The sequence below is a fragment of the Vanessa cardui genome, chromosome 12, assembly GCF_905220365.1.
Source record: "Vanessa cardui chromosome 12, ilVanCard2.1, whole genome shotgun sequence".
In the NCBI taxonomy this organism is placed as follows: Eukaryota; Metazoa; Arthropoda; class Insecta; order Lepidoptera; family Nymphalidae; genus Vanessa; species Vanessa cardui.
In genome coordinates this window covers 5,966,585-5,983,896 of record NC_061134.1, presented here as the reverse complement: position 1 = coordinate 5,983,896, position 17,312 = coordinate 5,966,585, and the positions used below count along the sequence as shown (strand labels likewise).

Genomic DNA, 17,312 nt, shown 5'->3' with positions numbered 1-17,312 from the left:
ATAGTGTTGAAGTAGTAAAGAGAGAATACGCGACCTATAATCGTATGTAAGCCGCAGGATTAACATTTGACTACCGTTGGCCAACTGTATCTATATTACAAAAATGGAAGTGAGCTCAATTTTTTAAATATACCGTTACTTTTTAATAGATTTCAAACAGTCGCAGAAAATAAGTGAATTGCTATTTTTTTTCAATCGTTAGTAGATGGATAGACAAATAAGCCACTAAATGGGAAGTAGCCTGTTGCACCAAACTCCACAAACAAAATATGCAAATATATTTAGTAAATTTTCATCTGAGCATGTGTAGTTCTGAGGCAGTATAGCATGGTGATCTCAGTGACTCGTCACTAGACTAATTTGATTTCCCATGAGAAATCCCCTAGAATACCCTAACCAAGCGGATGGTGGCATGCCGCAATTTTTTAAAGAGGTGTTCATGTTGAGAAATGATGAGTATAAAAATATAAATATTTATTAAGAAGATATTTAATTTAAAATAGGTGCAAAACAGATTTATAGTTTGTTTATAATTAAAGAAAGTTTTTGTGTGTTTCGGACCAGAAATGGGCATTCCCTTTTCCCCTATTTTACCGAACCTAACCTAACTTGTTTGAAAAAACCCTAAATCTAGAGGGAAATCTTTTGATCTGGCAACACTTTACTGTGTTGTATATTTATGGCTACAGATAAAAACAAACACATAGGTATTTATAAATTCGATTATGATCACATTTAATAAAATCAGATATTATTTTAAGTATGTAGTAAGTATGGTCAGCATAACATAAAATTTGCCTGCCATAAATGAATAATATAGCTTTTGTCATATTCAAGATTCCGGCTTCACCACTGATGAAGAATATTTATTAAGGAAATATAACAAGTTGTAAAATATAACACTTTTGCCTTTTTGCTCTCTTAAGACAATATAAAAAAAAAATGTCAAAATTAAATGTCACTGTCAGGCTATCAAAATAAGCTATTACGATCTTGCTTCCATTAAAATAGAAAAAAGATATCCACACTATGGCTGCAAAACAAGCCTTACGAGTCGGTACCAAAAATGTAAGGCCAGTTCTTTCTTTAAACCAAGCCGAAGCCAGATCGCGAGTATTAAGTTTATACAAAGCTTGGTATCGCCAGATTCCTTACATAGGTTTGTAATCTGTTATGTCATCGATTAAAATCTCATCTGTATTCTTAAATAAGCAATACTCAATATACTTTATGATTACTTATTGCAAAGGCATTGTAATTACTTAATAACAAGCCTTTGTTGCGGAGTTTGAATTCTATCTATTATTTTATGACTAGAAAATGAATTCATTTCTTATATTACTTATATAGTTCAACATAAATATAAATGTTAGAATTTCTTTGTTTTATCTTTGTCTTATTTTACAGTCAAAGATTTTGATATACCAAAATCAGAAGAACAGTGCCGTGCTAAGTTAAAGGAAATATTTATAAAGAACAAAGATGTCACTGATGTGAGGGTTATTGATCTGCTTGTGATAAAGGTATGTAACACATTTTATTCAAAACAACACAGAATTATCTCAATGATTCACTGCACCTTTAATTTTGTTCTTAAAATAAAATTGAATGTCTATTCTATCAATGTAGTAATATACCTAATCAATAAACTTCATTTATATTCGATTGTGCATACTAAAATTGTCTCATAGTGCGTTTTATTTTTCATACATTTAAAATATCAACTTCAAACAAAGTTTACTCATTAAATACATGTTCAATACATGAATATTTCATAATATGGAATATATTTCTACTGCTGAAAAAATGTTTTATTTTAAAAAACATATACATTAAAACATTTTGCAATTCAATTCCAGGGTCAAATGGAACTCAAAGAAACAGTCAACATCTGGAAACAAAAAGGTCATGTCATGACATTCTTTAAGCCAACGGAAGAACCAAAACCTAAAGATTTCTTATCAAAATTCTTCTCGGGTCTTGATTAATTACTTTTTGTTTTAAGCAAAATAATGTAATTATTTGTATAGATTATATGGAATAGAGAAATCAGTTACTGCAATGCAGACTTTTATTATTGAATAATTTAAATGTATATATTAAAAATTAGTCACCCTGATATGTGTCATACATATGTGAATTAAACTGACTCTCTCTTATCTCTTTATTTATATTGTTTTTGCAACAATTAAAATAAAAACTTAATTCCAAAAATTCCATTATAAATGGTACCAGTAGGTACATTTTATTATCGAGAAAATAATTTAGGACTGTTTAAACCTGAAAATACAGAATCTTTAAGTATTAGAACATAAGCGATCAGTTATACTTGATTCATTTTTGTCCTGTTTGCTTCTCTTAAGAGAGAATATTCAACTGCAGGAATATATTAATAGTAAGTAGTAAAAACAATTACATTCACAATACTCAAAATCTTATAACTTAAAGGAATTGAAATTCTCAATGGCTAGAGACAGTATATAACTATATATTAGATTAAATTGAGTTGTTCGCGTTATTTGCTTGTATAATTGTGTTAAAATAAATAATATTATTGATAAAGGTTTTATGCTATTGTCTTGAAAGGGCAGAATCAAAATTAATTTAAGATGAGACCAGTTCCACTGACAACAGTGCACAACATATTTATGGTGCCTCATGACTTCACCATGAATATAAATATTAATATGAATATGGGCTTAAAATATAATTGGCATTAAAAAACCAGTAATTCTAATATCTGTTTTTAAACAATCCTGAACTAGATAGTTATGTCTTAAATTGCACAATAATGTACTTCATTTAAAGTGGTATATTTCTTGGACAGACTTAGCAGCAACATGGCAGGTTATCGGTTAATTACCGCAAACATTGAATTTACAATTACGTCTACGTATGAGTCCTGATGTCCTGGCGGTCAAGCGACCTAAATCCTAACCAATAATTCTGAGTACAAAATCCATTCAATTTGTGTATTTGGTGCCCCTCTCGTGCTCAACGGCGAAGTCGAATATCATGAGTAAAATCTGTATGTGGTGTGTTTTGTAAATGCTTCAGTTTTCTTTTCTGTCACTTTTTCTTAGTCATTTATTTTAATAATAATAATACCGAAGGTTAATACCAATTGTCATCTTCATGTGAGTAATAGGGTATTCAACGGTGTTTAAAAAGTACTTCAAAATGTTGTAAGTACATCCTCATAAAAAGCCACAAAAAATATATTTTGGCAAAATACAAACCTTTTCTTGCCCGAAAATGAAATTAATATTTTAATCATTTTATTCCCGCATAAAACGCTGTCAGTCGTTTTAGTGACGTCACACCTGTCGAATTACAGTCCATAGTCATTAATACGACCGGCAATCTGGTTTTACAAATCCAGCTTGCATTTCAATAAATAAACACGTACAAATAAAATCTACTTTGATTTATTTAAATTTAATGTTAAAGTAAATCCTTGAAGTTAAAGTTGATAGATATAGTTTAGCTGTTATTAACACTGAACTGACCGTATTTGCCGCTCTACGTCACACCATGGCGGCTCGTGTTTTAGGTCACGTGACATGTAGATTAAAAATTACGACTTCTTAATTTAGTATAATAAAGTACCTAGTAACGTGCCTTTATGACTCAAAATCAGAATTTTTAATTAATATTTCTATATAATCTTTAAGCTTTATCAACTTTCATAATTTATATTTCACCACCGAAATTACCCTATTGTAGCTTACCTTGTATTTTGTTTACATTGACTGGAACTATTAAGAGTTTCCGAAATCATTATCAATAATCTTCAGTTTATGAAGACCACCAAGGAGTATCTTTATTGTTGTTAAGCATTTACCAACGAGTTTCGACAGTATATTTTAATGACAACTTAAATTTATAATTGATTAATAATTGATTAAGAGATATCTGATTGTGCTAAATTATTATTTATTAACCAAATTCTAAACATAAATGGCTGGCAAAGAAACATTAAAAGCTGGCTTTAAAATCGCCAAGCCTGTTTTATCAAGAGATCGTCGTGAAGCCCATAGGCGTGTTATTAGCTTATATCGAGCTTATTTTCGTTACATTCCCTATCTAGGTAAATAATTAGTTGTCTAAGCAGTAATTCAATGATGTTAAATGCTAATACCTACATTTTTAACGTACTTTATAGTAAAACAGTTTGATATACCGAAAAGCGAAGAAAACTGCCGGAAAAAATTACGAGAATACTTTTATAAGAATGCTTGTATCAACGATTTGAGAATTATTGACATAATGGTTATAAAGGTATAGTTCTATGTTACTGATTTTATTACGTTCAATATTCTATTAATTATGAAGTTAGTTATTTATAGCATTTTTGAATTGAACTACGGCAATGTGATAACTCTAATATGCCATTTGCATTTTAACCGGTAGTGAAGAGATTGTATATCTTTGGTAATGCAACGCAGAATAATTCAATTGTATTTAACAGGGTTTCATAAATTTAAAAGAGATAACGCATCAGTGGCAGCAGAAAGGTCACATTATGGCCCACTGGCATCCAACATACGAACCAAAGCCCTGCGACTTCATTGGCAAGTTCCTAGCAAATTTGGATTAAATTTGTACGAAACATAAAAAAATGTCGTGGTCGTTGAAGCTGTAAACTTTAAATTGGTATTTCTCATGTATGTTTGTTGGAAAAATATATAGTCTTCAATTCTAAATGAGTTAAATATTTTTATATAAATAACCTTACTGTCTTCTTTTATGTTATTTCAAACCACATAATTTTTTTCATTACGGTCACATTACTTAATTCGGATGTGATCGGTTTTATTGAATTTGCCGATGCTACATCTAAGTTGTGTCGTACTATACTGTATTATTAACACTAATACAACCGAGGGTCCCATAACTTTTTATGGGATCTGAAATGCGAGATTACTCGTAACTCAGGTGAGTATCTGGTCATTTAGTAGACCACCTACAGCACTCCCTCAATAATAAGTGATTTGAATACTCTTTCATTAAACTAATAATTATATTGTCAGTTTTTAATAGACAGCTATAATATAAACTAATGATAATGGAACTATGTCATATAAAAATTGTTTAACTTATGAATTAATTTTTTTGTTGGTTATAAAATATATGATATTCTTAGTTACAATTCTTGAATATGTACATGTACAAGAGAAAGTTAAGGCGGATTAATCCATCCCAACATCCCTATCCTCCCTAACGGAAGTGAAAACTTCAAAAGTGATTTTCTTTTAAGTATTGTGTGAATGGTTAAAATGAATGAACGAACGCTGTTACGTCATTTGCGTGTTGCGATTTCAGAAAAATATTCTTTGCAACACTTTTTTTTAATAGGCTATTTGACAATGCGAAATATAAATTATGAATTATTGTAATCAGTGCATATTATGAGTTAAAAAAATGGCTGTTTACTAACGAAACTTGAAAATAATACTTAATTTATTCAAAAATCAATAAATAAAAATGCATTTTTTCAAACGTTTGTCACGTGACACAAAACGCTCCTGATTGGCCGGGTTTATGAAGTCACTTTCTTGTAAACCTTGCTATATGTACCACAGATTAAAATACAGCAAATGACGTGTTTTCGCGCTTTATTTAAATACGGAATTTTTAATATGATATTTTTCGGCAAATATATACTAGAAATTAAAAAACACAACTTTTACTGGGTTCCTTAACCCTTAACTAAATAATACAAAATGTATTTTAAAAACCAGTCGAATAGGCTAATAAATTTCGTCTTTTAAATAAACAAAATATGAAGAGAATTATCTCAATCAATACACAATTTCTCAGGCTTATACGTGATCACGGTATTAAGGCGGGATTGCGTTTGGTATTCTTAAATTGATCAACTTTGGCATAGACTCAAATATAAAACTTACCAAAGAAAATGAGATTGACAATTAGACAATTTAACTACGTTTACTATCCCTACCTCTGCACAAGACAACGGCTCTTTGCCATTTTTGGAATTAGTGGCAAAATTAAGAACACGAAGTTCTTCTTTTTCTGTGACTTAGTACTTGTTGATAGGGCTTAATCCAAGCCCGTCTAGGTATTCATCATCCATTCACTCATAAAACATTTTACCAGGAAATAGTTAAATTTCGTATTAAAGAGATAGGAGATTTCGTAAGAAGCTTCTACAAATTATTAAAACTTTAAAAACATGAATAAAATCGGTTAAGTCGTTCTCAACTTAAGGCGTGATAAAAGAAAATAGGGTATGTAGAATCAGACTCTACTTCTGTAGAGTCTGATTCTACATACCCTATTTCATCTATGTTTCCGAGACTTTTCTCAGCATAACAATTAGATGTTGATTAGTCTTTTGTTTATTTAATTTCAATGTCTATATAAATAACGAGGAGTAGGGCGTTAGTAATATAGTAAAATAAATAACAAATTTATGTTTTATTTGATCACGAATAATCCAAATCACATGCCTTTCAAAGGCTATTTTTTAAACTATTGCAAATATGAACTTATTTGATAATACAAATATTTAGCATCAGTTACAAAATATCTGTTATAAAATTTCATATAGTTCACTTTTGTAATAGTCTTTACATAGCAAGCCTTTTGTAATTAGAATATAAATATAATGTGTATGGGCATCTTGTGTTCACAATGTTTTTTTATAATTCATTAGATTTACGTATATAAATAATCATTGAAGCGATGTAATATATACAACTGTTCTGATACAAATTATCTTTCACAACCATAAAATTACAATATTTTATGATATAAATAAATAGCTTTGATTTGTTAACCTAAAATAAATTTATGCCAAAAAGCTCGTATTGCCATGTTAATAAATTTTATTATTTCATCGTGTCTTAAGATTGCATAAAATAAAATTTTCATTTTATCAAGTAAGTACAATATAGACAAATAAAAACATCCAAGAATATTTGTTTTATATTATCAGTCGTATTGAATCCAAACGGAGATCGCTCTGTCGTTGTAGAAAGCGTTTTGCAATTTATTATGCTTATAAAAATATCTCTAATTTTATTGACTAAAAACACTTACAGACGAAAACCGCAAACATTAATTTTGCAGTAGGTATAAAAAAATTAACTGCTCGAATGTATGTACTATGTATGTACGTGTAGCCTACTAAGGTAGGCAAGACTAAAAAAAACTTTTTTAAATAAACGTATATAAATTAATTTACTGATTTAACTTCATCTTCAAAGGCAGACATTAAAAAGAAAATAACATGTAACAGTTACTTTAAAACCGTAACAAGTCAAATATTTTAATCTGCCTTCTATAAATGAAGCCTTCATCATTTCATCTATACACGGTTATATCTATAACCTATAAAAATCTATAAATAAGTAAATTAACCTAACTCGATCCTTGGACAGTATCCAGTTACAATAACTACTGAACTAACTACGACGCGACGTCGTTGAAACATTGATGACAATAGACAGTAATATATCTAGTGAGGTCTTTCTTTTTCAATGATATTTTTCATTACAACAGCATCTTGACAAACTCTGCAACAAAAAAGTGATATAGATAAATATTCTATTAATTTTGATAAAATGTTAATGCTTTCCTAAAAATTTAATTCCTTAAAAATATTTTCTACATATTTAAAAAAAAGTTAAAACTGTTATATCAAATGGTCTATGGCCGCATGTGGCCCGCGAATATCTTTCTTTCGGCCCGTGAATGTTTTGTAAAAAAGTTGACAAATATATTAAACATACAAAAAATAGCATCTCAAATGCAACCTCAGACATCACACTTAAATTTGTGTAAAGTCTGTTTCCTATTTAGGTCGTTTGTAGTTTTCATTTCTTTATTTTTCTATAAACATTTACCTAAACATAATGTAAGTATTATGTGTACGAATTAAACTCTGTATCTTTTAACAATTTTCAATAGCATTTTTCTTTTATCTATGGAATATGACTAATTAACACTAATTGTGCGTATATTGGGCTTCTAATCTGGTTAATATCATGACTGCGGCTCGCCTATACTTACTTTGCCACCTCGTGGCGCTTGCCTACCAAAAGGTTGCCGACCGCTGGTCTATGGAATAGTTCTTAATGCTTATACTGCTAATTCAACTACAAAGACTATCCGGTAAAGTTTAACAATTTCGCGCAGTTGCAAAAGAATCAGAAGAGTTCTGGCGAATTAGTAGTTGGCAGATCGGTTTACTTGGGCTTTTCTTTACCTTCATAGTCGATGCGGCCGTCGTGGTCGATGTCCCCGAGCGCTAGCACTTGGTTGAGTTGCGCGTCCGTCACAGGCTCTCCTATAATCTCTAGTGCTGAGCGTAATTCGTCCCGCGTTATGTATCCGTTATCGTCGCGGTCGAACACTCTGTAATATAAACAACAGTGAATAATTAATGAAATGTGACGTCACTAGTATGTTAACTAAGAGTTTAACAGCGAATTAGAATTTATGTGACGAGAGAAAAAACTGCAAGGAGCGGACTGTAAATATCGGAGAGGTATTCTGTAAGAAGAAACACGAAATTTATCACAGAATGTAATCGTGAAATCTAAGTAGGTGATATTCGACATTGATTAGAATACTTATAAAATTTATAGCACACTCTATCAAAATTGCGCCCATAATACTGTAATCATCGTAATTCTTAAAGAAACAATTCTGTGAATGGGGATTTTGTTATCTATTCTTTAACTCAATTTAATACGAATTTTGTGTTTTTATTTTTCATATTAAATTGATTTGGGTGGATAACATATTTTGTTTAACATACTCGTTTTCTTTTTCAAAGAAATTCAGGTTTATACGGGACATATTTCTTTTTGTTAACATGACGCTAACTAAATAAATACACTACTTACTTGAATGCTGCCAGCAAATCTCTCGTTATTTCTTCTTCCGAATCTCCTCCAGTCGTTGTAACATCTAGCCCTTGCAGTGCTTGAATCTTTGTCACCCACTGCATGAACTCATTTTCATCTATTAACCCATTTCCTGTAACAAGGTTTTTAGTATTAAATGTAGCTAATATTGATAGTATGGATTGTCCTACCGCATACTGGATGTCGGCCTGACTTGATAGGTACTACTAATTTATCATCTATACTGCAAATTTTATACGCTTTTCGGTATAAAGACTCAATAAGATACAGGATTTAAAGGTACAAATGACATAAATCTGCAAAATATGAGGCAAGATTGGTTACCCATTAAAATTTCTCTCAAATGAAGGATTTGTATAATATTTCATATTTTATGTAGCATTGCATAACTTACAAAGCCCGATGATCTCATTTAACCTATAGGAATATACAAGTCAACACTCATTACCATTGGCCATAATGCGATAGTTAATGAAAGGGTTAGTGTCGTTAAAACTTAATTAACGCAGTAAAAGGGAAGTCATTACAGTTATGACGTAGCCTTTGCTGAGCTTTGCGCTATTTTTGGCTTTGACACGCTGTTAATGTTCATACGCAAATGTTTCACCTAATAAAATTTAACATTATGAGATTGCATCCAATTTGTAAAAGAAAGATTATAATAAAGGGCAATATAATTATTAGTATTACATAACATCACATACATTACTGTGATCCCAATGTAAGTACTTGTATTTCGATAACCCTTAGCTCAAATATCTGACAAGTATCGAAGTTCCCAACTATTAAAAAAGATGTGGGTATTTGCTACTTCCTCTTGGTTAAGTTTAATGTAAATATTCAAAACTAATAATAATACTACGTTTAAGTCTAATTAATCTAATTATATTCTTGTTGGATATACATTTCTTGATGTTTTTTTCTAGTAATATATTTTAAAAACAAATTTACTTATAAAACTGGTAATTATACACAATTCACATGCATTAATTGGAGTTTTAATTAAAAACTTGCATATCTTCGTTTCCATAATTTATTACATTGGGGATAGATGTGCCCAATGTTTAATAATTATTTTCTTTGTAATTTTTTTATAAAAAGAAACTGGTCTATATTATAAAATATAAGTTATTAGACGTTGAATTTAACTATTTACTTTAAATTTTTAAACTTAGTAAAATTCAGAAAAATTAAGAGGAAGATTTGTTATCTTTTGCTACAAATTATGAATTAGTACCTATATTCTATTATGTTGTAAAATAATAATGATTACGTAAAATCGTTGATACAACACAATGTAAAAGTAATCTAAGATCTAATTTAAAGGTAAAGTGGGCACTTCGAGTAATCTGATAAGAAAGGTGGATTAGCATATTGCTATGGTAGGTATGGCGCGTTGCGTGCTGTTATGCCGAAGTATTTTTGTCCGTTACAGGTGCTTTCAGTACGTCACACATTTACACAAGACAATGTAACGACTCTTTCATGTTTCCTTCATAAATCATTAGTATAAATAACATAAACCTTGTACTTCTAACTGCGTAGGATTTAACCATAATAATAGTTTCAAAACTTTATGATTCTTTAAAGGTAAATTCTTAACAGAGTTGGCGTTTTATCAAATATAATATTTGTTTGATTTAAAGCGCATACGAGAATTGTTTCAGTCAAACAGTCAACAGAATCAATTAATATTATATATAAGTACCCACATAACATTGTGAGCGTTGAGACGACATAAGTTTTAGTATTTATTATTACAGCAAAAGAATGTTATGACACATATATTATTCAATTTAGTTATTACGTCATATATATATATATATATAGAAAAACCTATACCCCGAAAGGAATATAGTCGATTTTCAGCAGAGGATACACGTTTATTATGATTTACTAAACTTTATTATGTAATCATTCTAAAAAAATACTACGTTTACCTTTATTGTGTCAATATAAGTTACGAAACGTGTCAAATGTATAAAAAACATCGTCTATATGAACTGCTAATTTAAATATAAAATCACGTACATGTAAATTTTTTTGTAGGTAAATCTATTTGTAGGTACTACTTTTTGTAGGTAAGTCTAATCTTTCAGTGGTAATGTTGCGCGTTCAGGAAAAGGGGTGTAAGGGTGCCGTGCGAACGCGCGAGGTCACCGGAAGCGGCGGCCCACACCTGCACGCCATTACAATAATACCTCGAATAAATTATCTCCATCGATTTAATCAACTTTGTTTACTTTTCCTTTAAAATATAATTCGATAAATCAGTCTTATCGTCACATTTTTTTCTGCCAACAATAACACAGATCTAATCGAAATACAAATTAGTGAACCGAATTCCAGCGTCTTCAGTTATCATATTCATTACGAGCGATTTAAGACATAACAGTTACAATTAGCTGGTTAGAGAATCGTTATATGACCTAATTTATCTTAACATGAATAAAAATCAGCGCGAGACTGTTCGTTTTTGGCAACAATTCAAATCAAAGTGCAAAGTGGGCGATGCTCAGCTGAAAGTACTTTAACAAGGACATATATTTTAAAAGCTCATGACATTTTGGCTAGTGATTTCAAGGTGTTACATTTTATATTCATACGTCTCTATAGAGTTTAAGTATATTTAGATGAGTTTCCCTAAACATAAATAATTCTGTAAACAAAACTACGATGAATTAGATTCAATCATGACAAGAAACAATAAAGCTATATTTTCCACCTCATTGGCAATATTGGAAGCACGTCAAGCACACTGTCACGTGATCAAGCAGTTGAGAATACTAATCACGAGCAACATTTATAGTTCTGCTTATTATGTAATATTGTGTTTACTTTCCTAAAGAATAAAATAATAAAGGGAGTTTATGTTGGATTTACTCACCAGTTTTACTGGCATCCTTAATAAGATCGGCTATGAGGTCGTCACTGACCTCGATGCCTAGGTTGCGCAGCATAAACTGCAGCTCCGCCGGCGTTACGTGACCGTCGCTATCCCTATCCAACAGACCGAATGCTGTTCGGAGATCTAGAAAATAAAACATGATTTAAGGCATTCGCATTTATAATGCACTGTATACTTCATTTCTTTATGAAGTTTATAATATTTTTAAACAATTCCTTATGTCAGGGTTAGGTCAAATTAATTTAAAAAATGATTAATTTGCACACTTTGGATATCACAATAATTGGATACCAACAAACTGATTTGTAAGAAAACTTGGCATTGCAATAGTAGAACTAACTTATTAAAAGGCTATTTGAAACATCTAGATTGTGAATATCTGATTTTTTTTTGAACTCGAATTCAAATTAAAGAAAAAAACATATGTTCTTTAAACATGAAGAATTCAGTTAGTTTCGCGTCCCTTTTCTAATCAGTTAATTTAAACATTTTCTAATTTATAGAAACAATGCTATGTTCAAAAAATAAAGTAAGAGATGTTTTTACTTTTTTTAATACTGCTTATACATTAGAGATAGGTATAAATCTTCGGTTATAAACCTAAATAATATTTTCAAAGGACGTTAACTCTCGTACAAGTTTTTGGTAACAATAATTTCGTCAAAGTGGCCCTAAACGGCACATGGAAATAAAAAATATCTACGGAAACAGTGATTATAAAAAAATATAATACATATAAAAGATAAAATTTCGCGTACTTCTAGCATGACATTAAAACCTACCTCAATTTTAACATTAATCGGATAAATGTTTTTGGAAATTGGTAAATACATTTCCATGGCTTCGGAAGTACGACTGCGTGACCTGATACGAATGTTCCCAAATTATACTGATACATGCTACTATTCATGATATGACATACAGATATGACTTCATATAGGATTTTCTATTGAAAGATCACAATCAATCTTTACGTAGCTCTATTTTCGTAGAGTTGTTTGCATTTAAATGCAGGTATGAGGGAACTAAACTATTTTTAAGGTTTACGCTATAGTCCTTACTGAGTGACGCCACCACGTTATACTTAAGACTATGGTACATAATCTTATTTGTATTTTTATTGCTGTCTGTACTTGTAAGCAAGAGCGTCATTCAATACTAATGAACGCTGATAATAATTTAAAACGGTGGGGCGTGTCTTTGTATGAGAATATTCAGTTACAGGGATATATCTGTAGCTGAATATCAACACTGTTTTAACTAAAACATATACGAGACATAAAGTCTGAAGGTTTAATCGAAATTTGGTTTTTAGAGCAGTACGCTCATCCTCTTTATAATTACTTCAACTCGTTATTTTTTTTTCAGTACACCAAGCAAAATAGACAATAAAGCGATATACATTAAGGATGGTTGTTGGAGATGCCGTATGATTATGTTATATGTGTATGTAAATTTTTAGTATCAAGAAAACGTAGTAATAATTTATAAACTTATGTTGCGACTGTATCGTAAATTGATTATATTTTAGTCAGATCTCGTTTCTCGCTGCCACTTGGCTACGAGTTCCGATTTATATTAGGTCTGTTTAACATATACATAAGTATACACATGTTTATCACAACAAGCATAAATTCTGTTAAATGCCATTCCAACTAATAGTCACTGACATAAATTTACGGCTTTGATGACAGAATCCTTGATTATTACATCATTTTACATGAAGATATAAGATAACATGTGTGTTTTATCGATACTGTCAGTAAGTGTATTTTGGTTTACTCCGATCGCATCGAATAAATTTTCTCCTTTATAATGTACGCATCGTAAAATTTAGCAATTACTTATAAACGAATGCGTGAATTATTTATCGAAACTTTCCAACAAATACAATTCGATTTATTTTTTTAATTTCCAAACAGAATTTGGCTTTGACTTTAAATAAACACTATACTAAAAATATTAGTTTAAATATCTATTTTGATAAAACTACTTACAGAAATCATTATTTTTTTGAGTCATTACGCTCGAGTAATTATCAACGCACCAACTAATTTATAATATAGCAAAATAATAAAATATAATTGATTTATGTGAAGTTATGATAATCACTTTAGTTTTAATGGCAAGATGTTTTATGAAAATGAGCGTTCTCTCATCAGTTTGCCTTATAACGTTCACAATATTGACAAAAGATTAGGGAAACGCTACGTAGATACAGTTCTTATCTTTCATCTTTCAACTTTAAGACAGCCGACGAAGCGACCATGGAAATTTAATTGACGCTGAAAATAATTATTTTACCTAAATTATTACTAACATTCAGTTCCACCTGCTCGCCGTATTTTAAGCAGCTTATTTTTTTAAAGACAGTACTTCTTATATTTTGCTTTGAATTACTTTATAGTTTTCGTAATTTGTAGTAAATTTATATAGTTCGCTAGCCAAATATTTTAATAATGTATAGATAGAACTGTTCTCTCACGTTGGTGCGTTAAATTATCAGAGTGCTTTAACAAATATAATCTAAATTTTTTTTTAGTTGTTTTTATTCTAACATTAGTCATCTCACACACTCGAAAAAATCTTGCAAGAACAAGCGTCACTCATTTTAATGCACGCAGATAATTTAGCCTAGACGGGCGCGCCTTTGTGAGTGAATAGATCCTAGCATTACAGAATTCATTTCAGAGCCTTGTAAAACGTTTTTAAACTTAAACAATGAATTCTCAAAATATTATTAAGTTTGAAACTGTACACAATATAATTTAATGGATTTTTTATAAACGTTTCTCAATAACAATTGTTTTTTCTGGCGCCTCGAGTCTTATAATAATAATAATAATAAGAATGTGTTAGAAATAAGTTATATGTACTGACATCATTGGCTCTAACATGTTGTCAATGCCCCACATTCCCTAAAGCCTCACAAACGTCCTACAAAATAAGCAAAATATTTAGAATTTTCGTGTTGAATATAAATGACATCATTACAATGCGGACTGCCGGCAAAATTTCATCCGATACATGCATGTTTCCAACGATATTGTCCTTCATTTCCGTTAAGCGAAAGATGAATTATAAGCAAAAGCTAATCAGATGAATAGTCAGTAGTGTCAGATCGGATTATTGCAATTTCTGTCGGCCTATTTCATGTAATCAATGTTACTAGTATGTTTATATAATGTTACTAGTGTTACTAAAGGTAAATCAAAATCATATTCTAACAAAACCTATTTGATGTGTTATCTTTAATCTTTCATTAAGGCTAAGAACCTCCAAAAATAAGTACCGTCTTATCTTATAATGGTGAATTAAAGGTTGTAAAATTTCGCCTTTTATCTTATCGCGCGTCTCTATAAATCATAATATTTTAGCAAGTACAATGAACAACAAATAAAACACTGAATAATATGAGTGTGCATTTCCTGAGCCTTGAAATCGATGCTATCATGATTTGATAAGTAGTATTTTGATTATTTTTCAGGTTCTTGGAATGCGGTTAAAATAACTTTTGAATACCGCCGACGAAAAATAAATATACCATCTTAATTTTTTAAACTAATAGAGTTCTGGAATATTTGTGTAATATTCATTTATAACTATAAATATATTTAAATAGACGTGATATACCTATTGATTTAATTAATAAGTAGCATTTATGTATAGTATGGGTAAGTACGCAAAATTCCAATAAACCAAATGCTAGGCAAACTTAGAATCGATTTAGGAAAATTGACGCCATAATGGACATTAAGTAAATTTGATAGTATTGACTTACAAGGTAGGATAAACATTGACGTACGAAAATTATTGCGATCCAATAAAATTATTAAATATTCGAATAAATAAATTTGTGTGCTTACTATTGAGCAATGCCTCGCTTGGCGCTGGTACTGATGGCCGATCGTCCACTGGAGACTGCTTCTTTTTATTTTTTTTCTCATCTTCTTGCTGCAAACCATTACAAATATTTAAATCACTTAAATTAGACATACACAAAACTTAAAAGCGTTATTTAGTACACAATATATTCTATTTCAAAACAGTGACTTTACTGGTCATAATGCGCCAGCGACATATCAGCAGAACTTTATCAACTTCCGAACGTTATCACTCTTTTTGTTTGTCTTATCTGTCTATTGGTTGATCAATAGATTCTATATTTTCCATATATAAGCAGTTTTTTTAACTAACAATTAAAAAAACGTTACGGTTCGCAAAAGAAAGTTAAGCGATATAATAATAAAAATTAAATAAAAAGAAACTGGCTGGTAGAAAATGCTGTTATAGCGTTAAGTCCGCCCTTTGTACTTGTTTTTGTGCAATAAAGAATAATAAAAATAAAAAAACTGTTTTTCAGTAAGTACTTAATGGTAAAGCTGAACATGAATATATAGAAAATTAAGTCGAGAACTCGATCAAACTTCGAATACAAATTATTTATAACGTAAACTGTAATTCGCAATGTCGGAAACAAAATAAACGCCACCTACGAGTATAATAAAATATCCATTTTACCTAGAAATCTGTAACAAGGTTTTCATCGGCCATTTTTTGTTTACGTAATTTTGGCAAGACAATTTTTGACTAACATTATTTTAAAAAGTTAACACAAGACAACGTGTTGAAAAAACAAACGGCATTACAAACAAGCATGCTTAATGTGAAATATTATTTTCATTTGTTTTTTAGTTAATATTTACTCCTAGTAAAATCGCCACATTGTATTTCATATACGGCTTATCATGTATTAAAGCTTGCTTTTTTATGATAGAAGAAGATAGATTGAAATAATACTAAAGGGTATAGGTATTTTCTTTCTGATAAAACGAGTATACGAGGCATGAAATATCAAAGTTGCACGACCAAAGATACATTATGTAGGAAGCGTTGAAGCCAATTGGACTGGCTTGTCAACTAGGAGTTGTTGCAGTACGGATATTCGCAAAATATTTGTATAAAACATTGCATTGAATAAAAAAATATACACAAGCTAACAACATAGCCGTTTGTTTGTTTGTATAGTTGTTTTAACCTTTAAATTGTTTAGATTATCAATCATAACGGAATACCTTATGAAATATGTCCCTTACAAAGTTTCATTGCCAACTCACATATTAGGTATGTCATCATTTAATTTCAAAATATCATTTATCATATTAAGATTTAATATGATGTCAACTATAGGGACCTGAGTTTGTTATATATGTATGTTATTTATGCCAAGAATTTATGTCAGCTTACATTTAGTTTATATAAAGTTGGCGCTTCGACAGGTTTCAGTATTGTAGAAGGACTTATTAAATATAACTTTTTGATAAATATGTAAGTGCTAGTTTTGAGTAAATGAAGTTAGTATTGAAATAACTAATGTCGTGGTTGGCACAGCATCAACTCGGGACACGGCCAGTAAACATTTCTGCAACATTTAGCTACTTGAAAAAAAAATAGACATTTCTTTCCTGCCGTTCAAAGCGTTTATGAGTTATTGTTCAGTACAA

General features: G+C 30.3%; 3 protein-coding genes across 6 annotated transcripts in view; 2 read left to right on the top strand and 1 right to left on the bottom strand.

The window, feature by feature from the left end:
* The first annotated feature begins 904 nt into the window (after positions 1 to 904).
* LOC124534223 (NADH dehydrogenase [ubiquinone] 1 alpha subcomplex subunit 6-like) lies at positions 905 to 2,062 on the top strand. The gene is made up of 3 exons (XM_047109948.1): positions 905 to 1,159; positions 1,408 to 1,523; positions 1,860 to 2,062. The coding sequence occupies exons 1-3, from the start codon at positions 1,030 to 1,032 to the stop codon at positions 1,986 to 1,988; spliced, it is 375 nt and encodes a 124-aa protein (XP_046965904.1). The 5' UTR covers positions 905 to 1,029; the 3' UTR covers positions 1,989 to 2,062.
* A 1,680-nt stretch (positions 2,063 to 3,742) lies between these two features.
* LOC124534399 (NADH dehydrogenase [ubiquinone] 1 alpha subcomplex subunit 6-like) lies at positions 3,743 to 4,699 on the top strand. Its single transcript, XM_047110259.1, has 3 exons — positions 3,743 to 4,090; positions 4,166 to 4,281; positions 4,472 to 4,699. Exons 1-3 carry the CDS (start codon positions 3,961 to 3,963, stop codon positions 4,598 to 4,600), a joined length of 375 nt encoding a protein of 124 aa, XP_046966215.1. The 5' UTR covers positions 3,743 to 3,960; the 3' UTR covers positions 4,601 to 4,699.
* Positions 4,700 to 6,425: 1,726 nt separating this feature from the next.
* Positions 6,426 to 17,312, bottom strand: part of LOC124534167 (calcium-binding protein E63-1) — a 20,396-nt gene continuing 9,509 nt past the window's right edge. For 3 of the 4 annotated variants that reach the window (XM_047109875.1, XM_047109877.1, XM_047109876.1), the window contains 5 exons: positions 15,675 to 15,762; positions 11,788 to 11,931; positions 8,880 to 9,012; positions 8,237 to 8,385; positions 6,426 to 7,544 (listed from right to left, as the gene is read on the bottom strand). In XM_047109875.1, the coding sequence (XP_046965831.1) occupies positions 7,522 to 7,544; positions 8,237 to 8,385; positions 8,880 to 9,012; positions 11,788 to 11,931; positions 15,675 to 15,762 (537 nt within the window). In that variant the 3' untranslated portion in view covers positions 6,426 to 7,521. Of the gene's footprint in view, positions 7,545 to 8,236; positions 8,386 to 8,879; positions 9,013 to 11,787; positions 11,932 to 13,805; positions 13,961 to 15,674; positions 15,763 to 17,312 lie in introns of those variants that run through there. The other variant, XM_047109878.1, reaches the window with a different exon arrangement.

Bases quoted from the DNA above. Each gene is read 5' to 3' on its own strand.
- LOC124534399 (XM_047110259.1), top strand. From the start codon at position 3,961: ATGGCTGGCAAAGAAACATTAAAAGCTGGCTTTAAAATCGCCAAGCCT. The intron at 4,091-4,165 runs GTAAATAATTAG...CGTACTTTATAG, and splicing joins TCGTTACATTCCCTATCTAG to TAAAACAGTTTGATATACCG. The intron at 4,282-4,471 runs GTATAGTTCTAT...TGTATTTAACAG, and splicing joins TTGACATAATGGTTATAAAG to GGTTTCATAAATTTAAAAGA.
- LOC124534223 (XM_047109948.1), top strand. From the start codon at position 1,030: ATGGCTGCAAAACAAGCCTTACGAGTCGGTACCAAAAATGTAAGGCCA. The intron at 1,160-1,407 runs GTTTGTAATCTG...CTTATTTTACAG, and splicing joins TCGCCAGATTCCTTACATAG to TCAAAGATTTTGATATACCA. The intron at 1,524-1,859 runs GTATGTAACACA...ATTCAATTCCAG, and splicing joins TTGATCTGCTTGTGATAAAG to GGTCAAATGGAACTCAAAGA.